This window comes from Capsella rubella, unplaced genomic scaffold (assembly GCF_000375325.1).
Source record: "Capsella rubella cultivar Monte Gargano unplaced genomic scaffold, Caprub1_0 scaffold_1, whole genome shotgun sequence".
Lineage (NCBI taxonomy): Eukaryota > Viridiplantae > Streptophyta > Magnoliopsida > Brassicales > Brassicaceae > Capsella > Capsella rubella.
Genome location: NW_006238923.1, coordinates 2021146 through 2038517, shown reverse-complemented (window position 1 = coordinate 2038517; position 17372 = coordinate 2021146). Strand labels below are relative to the sequence as shown.

At 39.0% G+C, this 17372-nt stretch overlaps 7 protein-coding genes and 1 non-coding gene across 10 annotated transcripts; 4 read left to right on the top strand and 4 right to left on the bottom strand.

Annotated features, from left to right (window-relative positions):
• Positions 1 to 162: 162 nt before the first annotated feature.
• On the bottom strand, positions 163 to 236 carry TRNAI-AAU. Its single transcript has one exon. It is a non-coding gene; the product is annotated as a tRNA-Ile (tRNA).
• A 1670-nt stretch (positions 237 to 1906) lies between these two features.
• On the top strand, positions 1907 to 2348 carry LOC17900015. Its single transcript, XM_006303407.2, has one exon. It carries the CDS (start codon positions 1975 to 1977, stop codon positions 2239 to 2241), a length of 267 nt encoding a protein of 88 aa, XP_006303469.1. The 5' UTR covers positions 1907 to 1974; the 3' UTR covers positions 2242 to 2348.
• Positions 2349 to 2576: 228 nt separating this feature from the next.
• Positions 2577 to 6987, bottom strand: LOC17897655 (probable sugar phosphate/phosphate translocator At1g06470). Of its 2 annotated transcripts, none has more exons than XM_006307599.2 (12): positions 6788 to 6987; positions 5659 to 6219; positions 5404 to 5573; positions 5038 to 5123; positions 4878 to 4927; positions 4595 to 4662; positions 4326 to 4426; positions 4180 to 4192; positions 3888 to 4072; positions 3673 to 3759; positions 3060 to 3154; positions 2577 to 2904 (listed from the first exon to the last, which is right to left on the bottom strand). In XM_006307599.2, the coding sequence occupies exons 2-12, from the start codon at positions 5928 to 5930 to the stop codon at positions 2787 to 2789; spliced, it is 1245 nt and encodes a 414-aa protein (XP_006307661.1). In that variant the 5' UTR covers positions 5931 to 6219; positions 6788 to 6987; the 3' UTR covers positions 2577 to 2786. The 2 variants fall into 2 exon arrangements, with proteins under 2 accessions (XP_006307661.1, XP_023633216.1); XM_023777448.1 differs by having other exon boundaries at positions 5659 to 6142.
• A 182-nt stretch (positions 6988 to 7169) lies between these two features.
• LOC17897273 lies at positions 7170 to 9520 on the top strand. The gene is made up of 7 exons (XM_006304780.2): positions 7170 to 7384; positions 7720 to 7845; positions 7929 to 8045; positions 8162 to 8354; positions 8614 to 8728; positions 8836 to 9006; positions 9249 to 9520. Exons 1-7 carry the CDS (start codon positions 7289 to 7291, stop codon positions 9283 to 9285), a joined length of 855 nt encoding a protein of 284 aa, XP_006304842.2. The 5' UTR covers positions 7170 to 7288; the 3' UTR covers positions 9286 to 9520.
• On the bottom strand, positions 9393 to 10857 carry LOC17900130 (probable CCR4-associated factor 1 homolog 1). The gene has a single exon (XM_006305976.2). The coding sequence runs from the start codon at positions 10656 to 10658 to the stop codon at positions 9597 to 9599; it is 1062 nt and encodes a 353-aa protein (XP_006306038.1). The 5' UTR covers positions 10659 to 10857; the 3' UTR covers positions 9393 to 9596.
• A 452-nt stretch (positions 10858 to 11309) lies between these two features.
• Positions 11310 to 13098, top strand: LOC17900047 (protein ROOT PRIMORDIUM DEFECTIVE 1). The gene has a single exon (XM_006304723.2). The coding sequence runs from the start codon at positions 11565 to 11567 to the stop codon at positions 12735 to 12737; it is 1173 nt and encodes a 390-aa protein (XP_006304785.1). The 5' UTR covers positions 11310 to 11564; the 3' UTR covers positions 12738 to 13098.
• A 219-nt stretch (positions 13099 to 13317) lies between these two features.
• Positions 13318 to 16238, top strand: LOC17897786 (ATP-dependent zinc metalloprotease FTSH 8, chloroplastic). 2 transcript variants are annotated; one of them, XM_023789121.1, is made up of 5 exons: positions 13318 to 13399; positions 13805 to 14956; positions 15047 to 15360; positions 15436 to 15676; positions 15762 to 16238. In XM_023789121.1, the coding sequence occupies exons 2-5, from the start codon at positions 13805 to 13807 to the stop codon at positions 16110 to 16112; spliced, it is 2058 nt and encodes a 685-aa protein (XP_023644889.1). In that variant the 5' UTR covers positions 13318 to 13399; the 3' UTR covers positions 16113 to 16238. The 2 variants fall into 2 exon arrangements, with proteins under 2 accessions (XP_023644889.1, XP_006304954.1); XM_006304892.2 differs by lacking the exon at positions 13318 to 13399 and adding an exon at positions 13444 to 13572.
• Positions 16239 to 16321: 83 nt separating this feature from the next.
• LOC17900356 (protein MNN4) lies at positions 16322 to 17345 on the bottom strand. Its single transcript, XM_006305532.2, has one exon. It carries the CDS (start codon positions 17278 to 17280, stop codon positions 16621 to 16623), a length of 660 nt encoding a protein of 219 aa, XP_006305594.1. The 5' UTR covers positions 17281 to 17345; the 3' UTR covers positions 16322 to 16620.
• Positions 17346 to 17372: the final 27 nt, after the last annotated feature.

Sequence of the window (17372 nt, the reverse complement as noted above, 5' to 3'; positions counted from 1 at the left end):
TTATTATGTTCGCAAAACGACACGGAGTTGTAAACCACGAGTGTTGCTACCGTGCTAATGGGTTTCTAACAGTTGGACCACTCTTAGTTGGGCCGACTAATGGGTTTACGAAAATGTTTTCGTTTAAGAGAATGTGTTTAACAAAAAAGAATATTAAATAATTGGCCCATGCAGGTTTCGAACCTGCGACCTTCGCGTTATTAGCACGACGCTCTAACCAACTGAGCTAATGGGCCTTCGTGCTTGTTAACTATAACCAAACACTTTGAAATATTTAAGTTCGAGTTCTTATGTTAATAGTGAAACAGTCTCTTTTGTTAATTTCTTAAAAAGTAGATTTTGAAAAGATATGTATATGACAACTGTTTCAGAGCATGTATATAATTTCCTGTCAACATGTCCATGAACATTGAACAGTTCCACACTGGCAAAATCTATAGTTGAAGTTTTATTTATTGTACATTTACATTCCTACAGTTTCCATCTTCTGATCTTCAGATATAACAGATAGATCTCAAGAATAGTTCTGAAGAAAGTGTAAGGTGGTAACACCAAACTGTTCGTACGTATGTCGTAATAATTCCTAGCAGTAAAAGAAAGAAAATCTCAATCTCTCGGCTTAACCAAAATATCTGGACAAATCAACTTTCTTAACGGTCAAATTGGTTTTCCAGCTACCAACCTTGACTTATTCAACCTACTATTGCGCACGACTCGACTCTAAACTGCTACTACACAAGCTAACAACAATTTTATCTTTAATAAAATAATTTTATACTATCCCCGTAAGTGTAACTACCATTAATATTAGCATTTCTTACAAATAAAACCCAGTCAAAGGCATGAGCATGGGAAATAAGAATTTATGATCGTACATGTATGTGTTGAGGGGAATACAAGTTACATACTTACATTACAAAACTAAGTTGATTTTAAGAAGAATCCTCTTTAACCAATCATTTTATAAGAGAAAACAAAACTTCATAAGCTGCGTCAACAACGCAAATAAACGCTCTGGTTCTTTGGTCTTCTGTTTTTCTAGGAACAACAACAACAACCGTTTAACATCTTCTTAGCAAAGTCCAAAACTATTGATTCTAAAGTCAAAGTAATCCAGACTTCAGTTAAAAACTTAAAAATAAAATAAAATAGCCATTTGAGCTACAAATTATTTCATGCTCCACATTTTACGTGAAAAATAGTTAGGGTCGGGTCGTGTCAAACCTAAATATCAAAGTACAACCTTAAAACTGCCTATGTTATATACTTTACATTTTTGGGTTCTTAAAAACATGATCATATCTTATACTACTAACCTAAAAGCTGCCTATGTAAACAAGAACAAGCTAACTTCAGAACTATCAATTGATAAAAAAAGAACGGCTCTCTTGTAATGTTAGAAAATGTGGATAGTGACAACTAGCTAGGTTGCCTTTCATTATCGTGGAACTCAATTTTGACAAGCTGTTTTGCATACAAACAGGATATAATATACATGCATCATTACATGAATAAAGATAATCTATGTTCATTTTTTATTTAGAATAATAATATTAGACATTCTTCATACAAAGTGTGACATTTGTAAGCAATGTCATAAAAAAAGAAGAGAAACGACCGTTAGCATTGTCTCGGTGGATCCCTCTGTATAAAAAGCGAAACCGCTGGACCGTTCTTATAAAATAAGCAAATACCCAAAATACCCCTGCTTCCCCTCCACGGTTCCCACCTTTCGCCAGCTATTTTTTGCCTTTTCTGAAGAAAAAAAAAGTTAAGGGTATCTTATTCTTTTCTTTACTCACATTTGACAATAATACCCTCTTCTTCTCATACCTATTCCCCAGACTACCACCGTCTCTTCCCTCACAGTATAAAGAATGTTGCACCCTGACATTACTCTGTAGTAATTAATTATTAGTAGTGAGAGAGAGAGAGAGAGAGAGAGAGAGAGAGAGAGAGAGAGAGAGAGAGACAATGGGAGTGATGAAGAAGTGGGCATCGGTGAAGAAGAAGAAGCAGCACCAAGAGGAGGAGGAACAAGTCACGGCTAAAGAAACTCAGACATGGCGGCGATTAAGGAATCTGTTTTCTACGTCGTCGGGGAAGTGGAAGCGAGTAGAGATCATTTTGCTGACAGATATTGTCGACGGTGTAGTTTACAAGGTCATGTATGTAGTCGAAGCTCTCGTTCTCGTTTCGACGCTCTGCTTCTTCTACCTTTGTTGCGGATGCCACATCTGAATTTTTTTTGCTTTCTCTCCTTCAATTATTCTTTCGCTATTCATATTTGTTCTGAGGTGTAGTGTTAGTCTCATATTTTATACAATAAAAGCTTATACCATGTAATCTGATCGTTCCGTTCCATTCCATTACGTAGACCTAGACAATCCTTTCAGATCAGATTTTTTCAGTTTGTATTTTGCGCATTTGGACTCGTAAGAGTCCGTAATTCAATTTGAGATCCATCATCATTACAGAGACTCAATAAAATGGGTACACGAGATAGGTTAAAAAATTAAACCAAGTTTGATCGATTACTTACTTCTGTCTATACGGACCAAACTAACTAACACATATAAAAAAAAATGAAGACAAAATTCATTTAAGCTCTTGATATGGCTATGTTCTTCTGTTTCTCTTTAGGCAGGACAGGGAAACATCAAATTTCCAATTCAATTGCCTTACAAGTATTTCTAGTATGATCTCAGGGAAGGTCCACATGCTTCCACTTTAATGATGTAACACCTAATAGGGTTACCAGAGAACATGTGTGTAACAAAAATTGTTTAGGGACTGTTTTCTTGGTCATCCAGCTCATCAAGAATGACATATTTTCCCGTTTGACTTGGAGCTTCCAGCTGCTTGTCACCCTCTGTTTTGTGACCCTTTTGTAGTTTGTCATATCTGGGAAGACATCAAAAAACACATACCGGTTTTTCAAATACAATAAATGTGTGATTCTAGTCATCAGCATATCAGATGTTTATACAAAGAACTTATTCCAAGTTCCATACTCCTTGCGACAAAGACTAAGGACTAGGAGAAGAAAATTTACTTACTTGTACCAGTTGAACAAACTGACACCAACCATGATGATCATCAGACCAATACCTTTTAGCCATGTAAAGTCGTCATGGAAGTAAAACACTGCAACCTGTATAAGAACAACAATGCATATTTTTACATCTCCAATTGGCTCTACCATTCATCAAATATTTAACAGTAACACTGGTATAAAAGTCCTCTGGATACGGGGACATGTAGTTAAAGGTGTATTATGGTGAACGAGAAGTTAATTCTAAAGACATAAGTTATATTTCATCGGTCTCCTTTTTTTAAACAAGTCTTGATTTATAAAAATATCATAAGGCTGAACATGACGAACGCATAATCCATCCTATGAAGCGGACCCCAGGCAGGTCTGTCTATTTGTATGCCATATCACCAATGTAGTCTCACCAACTTAAGATATGAGTCCCCTTCTCTAGACATCACCGCAAGGTTTCAAGCAAATATAGTTACGAATAGAAGGTACTCAACTTACAATCCAAGCCTAACCAGTTAGATTATCCGTTTCTAAGATTCACCTAATATTCCATATATATATAACTGGAAAACTAAGAAGAAGGCTGAAACATACTAACAAACATAAAAAGACTAATAATGACATACCACTATGGTGACAGCCTCTTTAACAACTCCCGCAATTGTGACAGTTACAGCACTGGTCACAGAAACAAGAACATACTCTGTCAAAACCTGAAAGGAAATATTAAATAGTGAGCATGGAAGAAGGATCAGATGCCTCAAAAGATGCCTCAACCTACATGGATCAAGACAAGCTCACTCTTACAATAAGAATTGTAAATTGTTTGGTAAATGCTCACCATACAAAAAGCCAGAGCTCCGCCAAAAAGCATCAAAAAACAAGTTCGAGCAAAATGTGGTCCACTATCAAAGTATTTATTGTCTCTAAATTCACTCCAAGGATCCAGAAGGAGAGAGAGAAGACCAGTCACTATAGCCATCACTGGTGCAACGCAGCTCATGAATATGAATGGATTTTTCAGGCCTAGATAAACAAAGTAAAAATGTTTATATTTTATTCATAGGTCATGTGACTTCTTAGATATTAAGAACACAATTTATAGATTAGAAAACACCAAGAGCATAACCCACCAAAGGTTTCTTTCTACACATCATGTTGTCATCAGGATGAACCAAAACATTGGAAGACAAAAACCACAGAAAGTAGAGGTAAAGGGTTAATATATACAGATCCAATGTATAGTTTAAAAGAAATTAAACTGAGTTTAATCATATACCTGCAAAAGAACTTGCGTCATACACCAGCGGAAACCAGACATGACAGCAGCAAGCATGACAAAAACGAAACCCCAAAACTCAAATTCTGTCTCCTTTGCAACTGGATGCAAATTAATATTTTTGAAGGTGAGAAGATAACAAGTTAATTTAATGGTTTGATTAAAAAAATAGCAATTAAAAACAAGATAAATGTTGTAGAAAACACGTAGAACAACTGGCGAAGGTTGAATAACAAGATACAAAGTTTTATAAATGACGGAGGACATACCTGTTAACAACACTCCTGCTGAGATCACTGAAATAATGCCAAAAAGTTTCAGGCTTGGAGACTCCAGCCTTACAAGAGAAATATAGTGTCAGAATAGCACATATATGATGTTAAATCATATAAACGTGATAGAAATACTCCATAAGGAATGTGTAGCAACAAATCAGTGTGATGATTGAAAATGTGATGTTTTTAAGTAAAGATAAATATGTAAACGGAAGCATTATTACGTTTTAACGTCAAATCAAGATAACTTAACAAAAAATCGTTATGGATAAAGCACCTGAAGGCAAAAGCAAACAGAAGAAGGAATATTGGGGCTGCAGATTTGCACTGCAAATGAAAAAAGAAAACGTGAATATCATTAGACAAGTCTCACCTTGTTTAACCCGCAAATTCCTAAGAAGTTGCATAGACCTACCACAGCAAATAAGATAACTAACCATAGTTGCAAACGTAACCGATATGAAGACAAGTGACTCATTACTTAGGTTTATATCCATAGCAGTTCCAAGTGCTGTTGGTACAACTGTGAAAGGACAGTCCATGTGGGTCATCAGTTCTTAGAAATTCAATAATACCAACTTTCAAAAAGCAGGAAAAAAGAAAACTAAATCCTCAGAACTTTCCAATCTCTCATCCTCATTTAATACTATAGATGGTAATGACATTGCACAATTTTCCGAAAGTTCTCAGTAGTCAGTACTATGTAGTGAGAATACCATAGAAAGTCATAGCTATTGGAATTCTCCTTAACACATTGAAAACAAAAAAAAGGAAGAGTACACGACATGATTTTGTTAGTTTACCTCTAACGAAATAGTCTCTCCATGATATGGTAACATCAGGTTGAAATCTCCCTGACCAATACCATGTTATCATCTTTGATAAAACAGCTTGGATAGAGAAGTGAATGGTATTCATTAACAAGGGAGCTGGAAATTTCCCTAAATCATCTCCTAAGAGAGTTTTGTTATACCTAGGAAATAAGCAAGCAAATTATAAGCTAGCCGTAAGGAACCAAAAGAAGAAAAAGCAAAGGGATAGTCGTAAGACATACTTACAGAGTCAAAAATGTGCTGAACGTGTACCATACAAGTATAAAGAAGAGTGTTTTAAGCACATCAGCAGGAGAGATATCTTCTTTTGACACTTTTGGCAATGTTTCGAGGTTATCAGTGGAACTGTATTCAACATCAAAACTTCTGGAGCCGTTTATCTCCTTCCCGGTCTCATTTTCAATATCAAAGGGCTCTAAAACCTGTTCTCTGTCTACATCTCCCTGATTGGATATAGCTTCCATTGTACCACCACGGAGCTGCACTCTTTGCTCCATCAATAATCTGAACTCACCAGCTATCCTTTCTGGCTACCATTCACAGATCACTCTGACAGAGCATGCGATCTAGTAATCACAGCCTTTATTTACTCAACAGGGACCTGTGATGGACAGCTTCCCTGCCTCAGAATTCGAAGAGATCTATCCTCTTTGATCCAATACTCATTTATATATGTTCAAAATGTCCTCTGCATAGCCCAGAGGGCTAACTGAATTGAAGGAAGGTAGGAACTTCAGATGTTAGGGAATATGCAAAGCAATTATCAGCTACTAGTTGACACTTGACCTAGAATCACAAACACAAAGCCAGCAGTCACAAAAGAGCCACATGTCAATCAAAGGCAAGTTTCTAATACGCCGACGCAAAGATTAAAACACAGAATCTTCAAACCGAATAAAAATAAGCCACATTTTTTATGTCTGACAAAATAAATTAACAGAGAGAGCAATTTGATAACTATAGCATCAGCAAATCTGAGAACGCTAGGCAAAAAAACGAAAAAGAATGAGATAACAAAAATGTAACAGGCTGCTTGAAGAATAGAGCTTAATGCGTCAGAGGAACCTAGAAAAGGCAAACACATACAAAGAAGGAAACAAAAAGGGATGAATCTGAGTATCATGAAGAAATCGGGTGAAATGCGAAAACAAGATTGAAACTCCCGAGCAATCTAAATCAGGAAAAGCTTTGAATGATTAGGAGCTCAAAGGCATTAACGAAAAGGGAGCTCATCTGAACCTGGATCGGGAGTAAGCTAAACAAATCACAGACTCAAAGCTGGCGAGTGCACATAATCATAAATCCGGAGAGGGAGAAATCAAAATATATAGCAAGATTGGGAAGAGAAAGAGACCTTGCACAAAGAGAGAGAGGAATCGGCTAGTTAGATCTGATCGGAGCAGCTGAAACTTCGTGTGTGTGTTTCCGATAGATTGATTTTGGAATCGCAACCGCTGGTTGTTGGAGTTTGGTGAATTTTTACGAAAACATTACCGCCCGGACTCGGACTCTGTACAATGCAACTTGCGTTTACCTTTACGAAAATATATTATTATTTTTCAGAGAAGGAAATAATAATTCATAATACAGTTCTCGAAATATTACTAGTAATTATTTTTCGCGTGTTTTGAGAAAAAGACGGGTCGTTGTCAGTCTTGTCCATTTCTCCGGAAGAAAATATCTTTTAATAAATCTTCTTCTTCTTCTTCTTCTTCTAAATTCTCTTTCTTTGATTGAGAAGATATTTTCGAATCCCGCGCGCTAAGTTGAAGCCACTCATTTTTCTCATCCATTTAGTCCCCACTCGTTCGTCCACGTATCGAAGAAATCATCAGAGAGAGAGAGAGAGAGAGAGATGGAGCTTGAATCCACCACCGCTCGACGCAGGCTCGCTGCCATCGCCTCTCACTTCCCGGCTACCACTTACGATCCCGCATCTCTCGTCCCCTTGGTATCTCCCTTCTCTCTCTCTTTTCCTTATCTCAAAGCTAAATCAGACTTTGTTTTCTCGTAATATGGTTTTCCTGATCTCGAAATCTCGCACTGTGATTTTTACTTTAACAAAATTGGATCAGATCGACCAAGTTCAAGAGTTTTACAAATACAAAATCTCTGGAGTAACTGAAAGTTGTTAAATTCTTCAAAGTTATGACATGCTTATGGATGGATAGATTAAGATGATAGATTTATACTCTCTGCTGTTGATTCTGCCTCAATTAGCTTTGTTTTGTCTGATGTTTCCTTTATTTTTGGTCTCATACACTTATGTCACTTTGTTATCCTCAGAACTGCAGCAGCAGTTTGAACTCTGTCATCAGAAGGTGTGATAACAAAATCTCTTTTGCCCGGCAAGCATCTTCTGAACAAGGTTTCTTTATGAGGCAGGCTTCCACCGATGAGGACCATGATGAGGTACCAAAATTTCCTAATTATGTTTTTTGAAATTCCTTCTTTTCTGGTGATTATAACCTCTTTTGTCACTTGTTATGCTTCAGAACTTAGGCATCACTTTGAAGAACTCTGTCATTAGAAGGTGTGACAATAGGCTGTATTTTGCTCGGCAAGGATCTTCTGCACAGGGTTTTTTTATGAGGCAGGCTCTCACTGATGAGGTACCATCACTTCCTTTACTATTCTTTTTTTTCAAGTTCCTCTTATTTGCTGATAAACATTTGCAAATAGTTCTATACTTCTATAATAGAGAATTGTTTCAAAATGTTTTTTGCAGAGGACCATATCACAAGATGCTGCACCTACCAAGTGTTCTGCCACCAAAACAACTGGCTTCGATTCCTCTTCACCTGAGTACGCCGCGCCACAGTTTTCTAAGCCTGCAAAAGAGGAGTTCGTTTTTTCTTCCGTATCACCAAAGCAGCAAAAAGAAATGCCTAAGCCTGATCTTCCTAAGTTAGCCAATCTAGGTACGACTACAAATTCATGATACCAGATACATTCCACTCCAGTTACACTACTTTTCTCATCCTAAGACCTGTTCATTTTCTTCGCTAGCAAACGTTTTTGCAACCACACAATTATTATAATTTATAACTTATAAACTAGTAAAGGTATTTCCTCACCAACCTTATCTAGAGCTACATGTACAGGAACAAGCAACCATACTTGAAACATATACAGTATTTACCATTGACCATGAGGGCTTATAAACATTTATTTTTGCAGGTACTGTTTGGTCTCCGAGATCAAATGTTGCTGAATCTGAACACAGCTATGTTGTGGCAATGGAGCTACCAGGGGCCAGCATTAATGATATAAGAGTGGAGGTCGACAACATAAAGTAACTAACTAAGACCCATATTCACACATATGTTCACTTTGTTCACATTACTCTTTATCAGTTTCACTATGCATCGTACAACAAAGGTACTTACCGTTCTGCTGCAGCTTGACTGTGACAGGTAGACGCACATCTATCTGTCAAAGAGACAGAGTTGAGGCAGGCACCAAAGCTTCAATCCTTGGATATCATAAGCAAGAAATACTACAGGGACCATTCAAAGTTTCCTGGCCTCTCCCCAGGAATGTGAACAAGGATAATGTTTCCGCTGAATTTATGTAAGTAGAAGCTACACGTATCTAACAATCCAACCTTAAGATATTACATTTCTTCTCCTAGGGTTTATATGATAGAGTATGTCTGTAAGTTTTAGCTAATGCACTCCTCCTAATAGTAGTGGTTTCGGATTCCAGTTTTAACTCTTATTACCTACCAGTCACAAGGTTTGAATTAGTTAGCTACGATTTAGCAAGTTTCATTATGAGCACTAACACCCAATTTATTGTTGCATATGGAGCAGGGATGGGATTCTGAGAATAGTTATTCCAAAGCTTTGAGGGTTCATCGTTCTGGAACCATATATACATACGGTAAACGATATGTGTGATATAATATTATATATATGTCAATATGTGTGCAGTTTGTGTGGAAGAAAAGTCAACACTGAAGAAAGATATGTAAAATAGATTGGTCTGCTTTTATATATCAAGGATTGCAGACAGGCATTACTCAGCTGATAAAGTAAAGCCATGTAAACAATCGATAAATATATAAAAAATAAATCCTTCATTACTACCAAAAGCCAGAAAAGAAAAAGAAAAAAAAAATCTCAAATGCACCTAATCATCCTAAAGCATGAAATCTTAATCTACTCAATAGCGCAAGGATTATTATTGTAAAAGTTGGGAGGCGGTCCATGGTACTCAACTGTCTGAGATGGGTATGTAAATGTGCTTGAAGGTGGATGATAATTAAACGGCACAAGCTCACCATTATGGTACCTCCATGGGGCATAGTTGACGTAGTAAACCTGAGGTTGATCGTAGTTTGGGACATATCCATTATGGTACATAAGATATGAAGCTAGGTTCTGCTGACACATCAATGGAATAGGCGGCTCAGGCGCAGGGGCAGGAGCAGGGGCGGTATGGAGCATTCTCTTCCCAATACCGTAGATCAGTCCTTTAGCATACCTGGTATCGTCATTGACTTGTTTGAGCTTGGTGAAGACAAGTGCAGTCACTAAGCTGTCAGAACCAGCGTGATGCGCTCTCCCCACACGAGTGATGTTAAGTAGCTGGGCCAATTTGCTTAGCCCGAGGTGTTCACCGAGCCCGTGACAGTATCCAGCCATGACCTTAGTGTCATAAACTAGACCAAAGACTTTGACAACCTCCAATGCAAACTCCCCATGAGTGTCAGGAAGCTTGCCATTGTTGAGGATACAGAGCAAGTAGGCGAAATCGTAAGCTCCTTGGAAGGTGATGAACTCGACCAGTCTCTGAGAGCGAAACATGGCCATGAGCTTGGGGAAGAAGGCGTAGCCGAACATATCAATACCGTGGTCTCGAATCCTCTGCAAATCGAGACCGTGTCTCCTCAAAAACTCGATGGAAGCGTCGTTGCGTGAGTCGGATGGGTCGCCGAAATTGGAGAAGTTAAACTCCCAAGTGCCACCGATCTCACCCTTGGAGTTGAAAAGAGTGAAACCGCACTGGATCAGCTTCGTGTTCTCCACGTTTCCTTTCAAGGCAATGAACCATTCCTCGTCAGATGAATCGATGAAAGTAGGGATAATCATACCAGGGTACTCTGTATCGAATGCGATGAGTGGGAACGACTTGAGACAGAGCTTCATACGAGCCATCTCGTCATCGACGTTGCTCCTCCATACCCTCCTCGCCATCGGTGGCTGATGAATCTCGTTCATGTCTTGTGCAGATCAAAATTAGGGTTTTTTTCTTGGGAGGGAGAGGCATGAATACGACGAGTCGGTTTGTTTGATTCTGTGATTTCTGCTAGAGGGGCATTCTTTAGGGTTCCTTATAATAAAAATTTAGAAAAAAAATAGTATTTATCCTTTTTTCTTAATTATATTCTCTGTATCCCACCAAAAAAAAAAAATTATATTCTCTGTACCTGAGTTTCCTTTTCTCTCGGATTTTCTTTTTATTTAATTACTTAACATGTTTAATGTACCTTGCTCTCCAATTAATCGTATTCGTATCTTCGACTGTTTATATTCTCTCTGATTTTTTATTTTCCTTAAACTTTTTGTTAAAATTAGATTTTAGAAATTAGCTTCTTCTTCTTCTTCTGTTTTTTACTTTCTTAAGAATTTGGAAATTCTTGGCGTTTCTACTTTTTTCCCCTAAAATCAATTATTGAAAAAGTAAAAAAGTTATCCCTTAAAATCAATTACTTTTTCAACTTATGATTTTTGTTTTCCATCAAAATCTTTTCAATAATTACAAAGGACTTGAATGGTTGGTTATTAAATGCTTTGACACTAATTATATAAAAATTGCTTCGTACTATTTTAATTTCTTTTTACAGTCAAAAACTTATCTAGTCGAGTATTTGTAATAGTATGCTGTTGTGTTCTTTTAAAATATCACAAAATTTATCCATTACATTAATCTAATTCTGAAAATATTAATTGTATATTTATACAATATAGTCCACATTCCACAACACGCCTGGTTGTTAACAAGTTTTCGATCTTCTGCTATGCCCGTAAGGTGTTCGATATAATTACGCAGAGAGTGTATTATAGTAACGCTGTGGAGCGTTGATACCCAAGATAGCTCCATATTCCCTTTGAGATTGAAAGAGTATGAGGTTCATCCTCATGAGATCACTTCTGGTTCACCCTTGTGGTGGTTCCGTCATCAACGTCCGATCAACTACCACGTCTGCTCAATATGTCGCTTCCAGGTCGAGAGACCCTGTTTTCGAGAAGCTCATGGACAAATACAAGAACCTTCTCAAGGTCATTGCTATACAAGACCTTATCCTCGCCAATCCAACAGCTGATCCTCCCTCTTTGTCCATTGATTTTCTCTCCAGGCTCTCCCAGAAGCTCCACCTTAACCGTGGCGCTGCTTCTTTTCTGCGCAAGTACCCTCACATCTTTCATGTCTTGTATGATCCTGTGAAAGCTCTGCCCTTTTGCAGGTTAACTGATGTAGCCAGGGAGATTTCTCGCCAAGAGGCTTTGGCTATTACTGCTACTTTGTCTCTCGTTGTTGACCGGTTGGTTAGGCTCTTGTCTATGTCCATATCAAAGTCAATCCCGCTTCGTGCGGTTTTCAAAGTTTGGAGAGAACTTGGGCTCCCAGATGATTTTGAGGACTCTGTCATCGCAAAGAACCCTCATCTTTTTAGGCTTAGTGATGGTCATGAACCCAATACCCATATCTTAGAGCTGGTTCAAGAAGAAGAGAAAAGACTGGAATTTGAAGCCGCGGTTGAGGAATGGAGGGTGATTGAGTGTTCTAAGGAGGACTGCACTGTTGATAGAACCGAGATTCAGTTTAGTTTCAAACATAGTTACCCACCCGGAATGAGGCTGAGCAAGAACTTTAAAGCTAAAGTTAAGGAATGGCAGAGGCTGCCTTATGTTGGGCCATACGAGGACATGGTTGGTAAGAAAAAGAACAAATCCGGTGTGATGGGAATAGAGAAAAGAGCAGTTGCGATTGCTCACGAGTTCCTCAGTCTGACTGTAGAGAAGATGGTGGAGGTAGAAAAGATCAGCCATTTCAGAAAATGTTTTGGGATTGATTTGAACATAAGAGATTTGTTCTTGGATCACCCGGGCATGTTTTATATGTCAACCAAAGGGAAAAGACACACTGTGTTTCTCAGAGAGGCTTATGAGAGAGGACGTTTGATAGATCCAAATCCAGTTTACGAGGCAAGGAGGAAGCTTCTTGACCTTGTTCTATTGGGACGCCATGCTGCTTTATCAGACTCTGGGAGCACAAGTATGCCTGAACAAGAATGAAATTGCTGAGTTCTCGTCAGTCTTTTTGAGTATAAGCTAAAGAAAGTGTATGAGAAACTTGAGAGTTGATGAGATCACTGAGACTCAATCAGTCTCGAACATCTCTAGGCTCTAGCTACACAAATCCATTGAGGAAAAGACAATCTAAGATAAGCTCTGTTTCTGTCGCGTTTCGGATCAATTGTTTTGCTCACAAGCACAAAAAAAAAAAAAAAAATCAAGATAAACGTGTAAACAGGAAAGGCGAGTGACTTGATGTATATGTGAGTACTTGGATCAAAACTTGTATACGAAACTAATGTAAAACTGTCTTTGTTTCTGTACTTTGTTGGTTATGTCGAAAGGAACTATCCAAACTCAATACGTCTTCGGATTTTTGCTTGGTTGCTAATTGCTTCATGTGGCTTCTCTTATTCTACTAAAACTCTCCTGTTTTTGTCTTTTTTTTCTTTTTTTTTTTTTTTTGTTGTTGTTCTACATAATTTTTGACTTGTCGAAAGAAGAAAAATATACAGCCAGATTAAAACCGCGGAGGCCACTGAGAGAAAGCCACGTAAGCAGTTCGAAAACCACATCTCTTCTCTTAAAAATCAGACACTTCTTCATTCTCGTGTCCAAATTACAACAGGTGCGTTTCTCTTCGTCTGCCAAACTACTACAAGGTGCGTTTCTCTCTTCGCTCATCTTTCTAATCTCAAGCATTCGCCGGTTCGTTGGTCTGAATCTGTCAAATCTTTTGAAAATAATAGTAAAAATCCCGGTATTCTTTTGCATGATTCTACTGGGTTTTGTTCAGGAAGCCTGTATTTGTTTTTTCGTAATATGACTTTTTGAGGTATTTCAAGTGAATGTCGAAGAATGGTGGATTTATGTGTTTAAATGGATATTAGTGGTATTATTTAGTAGATTTTCTCTTTGGAGTATAAAAAGTGCCAACCTTCGTTCATATTTGTAGCCTACTGGTCGTTCATGTTGTTGAATTATACTGTTACCAACAAATTTGCATGTTCAATGTCTCGTTTTGTTTTGTTGTTCCTCTTTCAGATCCCTTGATTTTTTCTGTGCAGATGGCTGCTTCATCGGCTTGTCTTATCGGGAGTGGATTATCTGTCTACACAGCCAAACAGAGGTCCCAAAAGCTTGGCCTTGATAGGGCATCTAAAGTTACAGTTGTGAAGGCTTCTTTAGATGAGAAGAAACAAGAAGGAAGAAGAGGTTTCTTTAAACTCTTACTAGGAAACGCTGCAGCTGGAGTGGGTTTGCTTGCAAGTGGAAAAGCCAATGCAGACGAACAAGGGCAAGGTGTTTCTTCGTCTAGAATGTCATATTCTAGGTTCCTAGAGTATTTAGACAAGGGAAGGGTTGAGAAAGTTGATTTGTATGAGAATGGGACTATAGCTATTGTAGAGGCTGTTTCTCCTGAGTTAGGTAACCGTATTCAGCGTGTACGCGTGCAGCTACCTGGATTAAGTCAGGAGCTTCTCCAGAAGTTGAGGGCAAAGAATATTGATTTCGCATCACATAATGCTCAGGAAGACCAAGGTTCTCCAATACTCAACTTGATTGGGAATCTTGCATTCCCGGTTATCCTCATTGGCGGTTTATTTCTTCTCTCCAGGCGGTCTTCTGGTGGAATGGGTGGCCCTGGTGGTCCTGGCTTCCCGCTTCAAATTGGTCAGTCGAAGGCAAAGTTTCAGATGGAGCCAAACACTGGTGTAACTTTTGATGATGTTGCTGGAGTTGATGAAGCTAAGCAAGATTTCATGGAAGTGGTGGAGTTTCTGAAGAAGCCTGAGAGGTTTACTGCGGTTGGAGCCCGGATCCCCAAGGGTGTTCTCCTTATAGGTCCTCCTGGTACTGGTAAAACCCTGTTGGCAAAAGCTATTGCTGGTGAAGCTGGTGTACCCTTCTTTTCCATCTCGGGTTCTGAGTTTGTTGAGATGTTTGTTGGTGTTGGTGCATCAAGGGTCCGTGATCTTTTCAAAAAAGCAAAAGAGAATGCTCCGTGCATAGTTTTTGTGGATGAAATAGATGCTGTTGGTAGGCAAAGAGGAACCGGAATTGGTGGAGGTAATGATGAAAGAGAACAGACCCTTAATCAGCTTCTGACTGAGATGGATGGTTTTGAGGGTAACACTGGTGTTATTGTAGTTGCTGCAACCAACAGAGCAGACATTCTTGACTCCGCTTTGCTAAGACCAGGGCGGTTCGACCGGCAGGTATGTATTTGATTGGAATACCCTGTGTCTGTGACTCTCCATTGATCCTCTTTATTGCTGGTTGCTTAGCGTATCTTGTTGTTGATGCAGGTATCTGTTGATGTTCCAGACGTTAAGGGAAGAACAGAAATTCTAAAGGTTCACTCCGGGAATAAGAAATTTGAAAATGGTGTTTCACTTGAAGTAATAGCCATGAGAACGCCTGGATTCAGTGGAGCTGATCTTGCAAACCTCTTGAACGAGGCTGCCATATTGGCTGGCCGCCGTGGAAAGACAGCAATATCATCAAAAGAGATTGATGACTCAATTGATAGAATTGTTGCTGGCATGGAAGGAACAGTCATGACAGATGGGAAGAGCAAAAGTTTGGTTGCTTACCATGAAGTTGGCCATGCTGTATGTGGGTAAGTCACAATCCAGATTAGAAGTGTGTGTCTGTGTTAGTAAGAGCTTAGTTTGAAGTTCGTTTGTTCCTGCAGAACTTTGACTCCAGGACATGACGCTGTTCAAAAGGTCACGTTGATACCGCGAGGCCAAGCAAGAGGTCTGACTTGGTTCATTCCCTCAGATGATCCTACTCTAATCTCCAAGCAGCAACTCTTTGCAAGAATTGTTGGTGGACTCGGTGGTAGAGCCGCAGAAGAAGTCATCTTTGGTGACTCTGAGGTGACTACTGGAGCAGTTGGTGACTTGCAACAGATCACCGGTTTGGCTAAGCAGGTAACTACAGTCCAAGCTTCAGTTTTTGTTCTCTTTAGTTAAAAAAAATGAATAAAATTGATAGTATCTGGTTATTGACCTGCAGATGGTGACGACATTTGGTATGTCAGAAATCGGACCATGGTCACTAATGGACTCATCGGGTCAAAGCGATGTCATTATGAGGATGATGGCAAGAAACTCAATGTCTGAGAAGCTTGCCAATGATATCGATTCCGCGGTAAAAACATTATCAGACAAAGCATATGAGATAGCTTTGAGCCACATTAGAAACAATCGTGAAGCCATGGACAAGATTGTTGAAATACTTCTTGAGAAAGAGACGATGTCTGGTGATGAATTCCGAGCAATCCTATCCGAGTTCACAGAAATCCCACCTGAAAACCGAGTTGCTTCCTCAACATCAACATCAACACCAACACCAGCGTCTGTCTGAGTAAGAGACCTTTTAAACCTCTCAATCTCTGTGTATATCTAGAGACACTTGCTCATACTGTGTAACAAGTATATCATAATTTTCCTAGTTGGAGTATATATAATAATACGAATTCGATAGAAGAAACTCTTTTTCAAATTCAGGAACACTGATGCATATTCATAGACTCATGCTTAAATTACTAGTCCCAAGAGACTTTGACACAAAACTGAAAACAAAAACCAATGTTAGGTCGTAATCTTACTCAGAATTACTTACATCTGTGTACACGCATCACTTAAATTGGTACCAGTTACACACACCAACTACAATTCATTCCCAAAGGAATAGTTAACACAAGATATGAAACAAACCCTAGACTTAGACGACCTAATGCTTCTGGGAGAGTTATAATGATCCTACAACACCTGACGACCATGATAAATTAACACATTATTTATTTAGCTTCGACACTCTTAAGACCCTACAAGAAACAGATGATCCAAAGTTCCAACCTTTAAACAATAAATCATACGCCGCCACTTTCACCGGCATCCCCGTCGTTATTACCCTTCTTCACCCACACCATAGTCCCAGTTGGTGCCCTAATAACACGTGTAGACGACCAACCATGTCTCTGGTTTCGGCTATAACCTTGTCCGCTAGTCAGCCTCGCAGGTCCCTTGACTTCTTTAGTCTCTCCTTCCTCTTCTACTCTCTTCTTGATCCAGCAGCGTTCCTGAAATTTGGTTTCTTCCTTAGCAGCAAGCTCTCCCTTGGCCGTGAAAACTCTCCGGGTGTCCTCTTTCGTCGGATCACTCTTCTTTTTCTCCCTCGGATCCCCTCTATCTTCTTCCTTGTTGCTCACATTTGCAGAGCCCTTAAGCTCATCTTTCTTAACGCATTTTGGTTCTTTATTACAACGATTTACAGCAGAATGCATAAGAGACCCTCCACCTAAACCCTTTTCCTCGGGCTTCACACTTGGCTTCGAGGCCGTCACTACATTTTCTTCTTGTCTTCTTCGCTGGCCATGATCAACCTGCTGCTTCGCCTTCACTCCTCTATCTACTGAGTACTTTGGATTCTTCTGTTTCCGCTCTTTCTCTTTCAGCCAACGTTCCTGAAGCTGAAGAATGGATACGTAATTGTCCGGGATCGAAGCCACACTCTTCTTCTTCTTCTCCATAAAATCTTTCTTTTTTTCCTTTGCGAGATCATTAGTCGCGCATTATTACTTACTCATCAATGCAACCAAAAAAAAAAAGGAAAAAGGGAAAA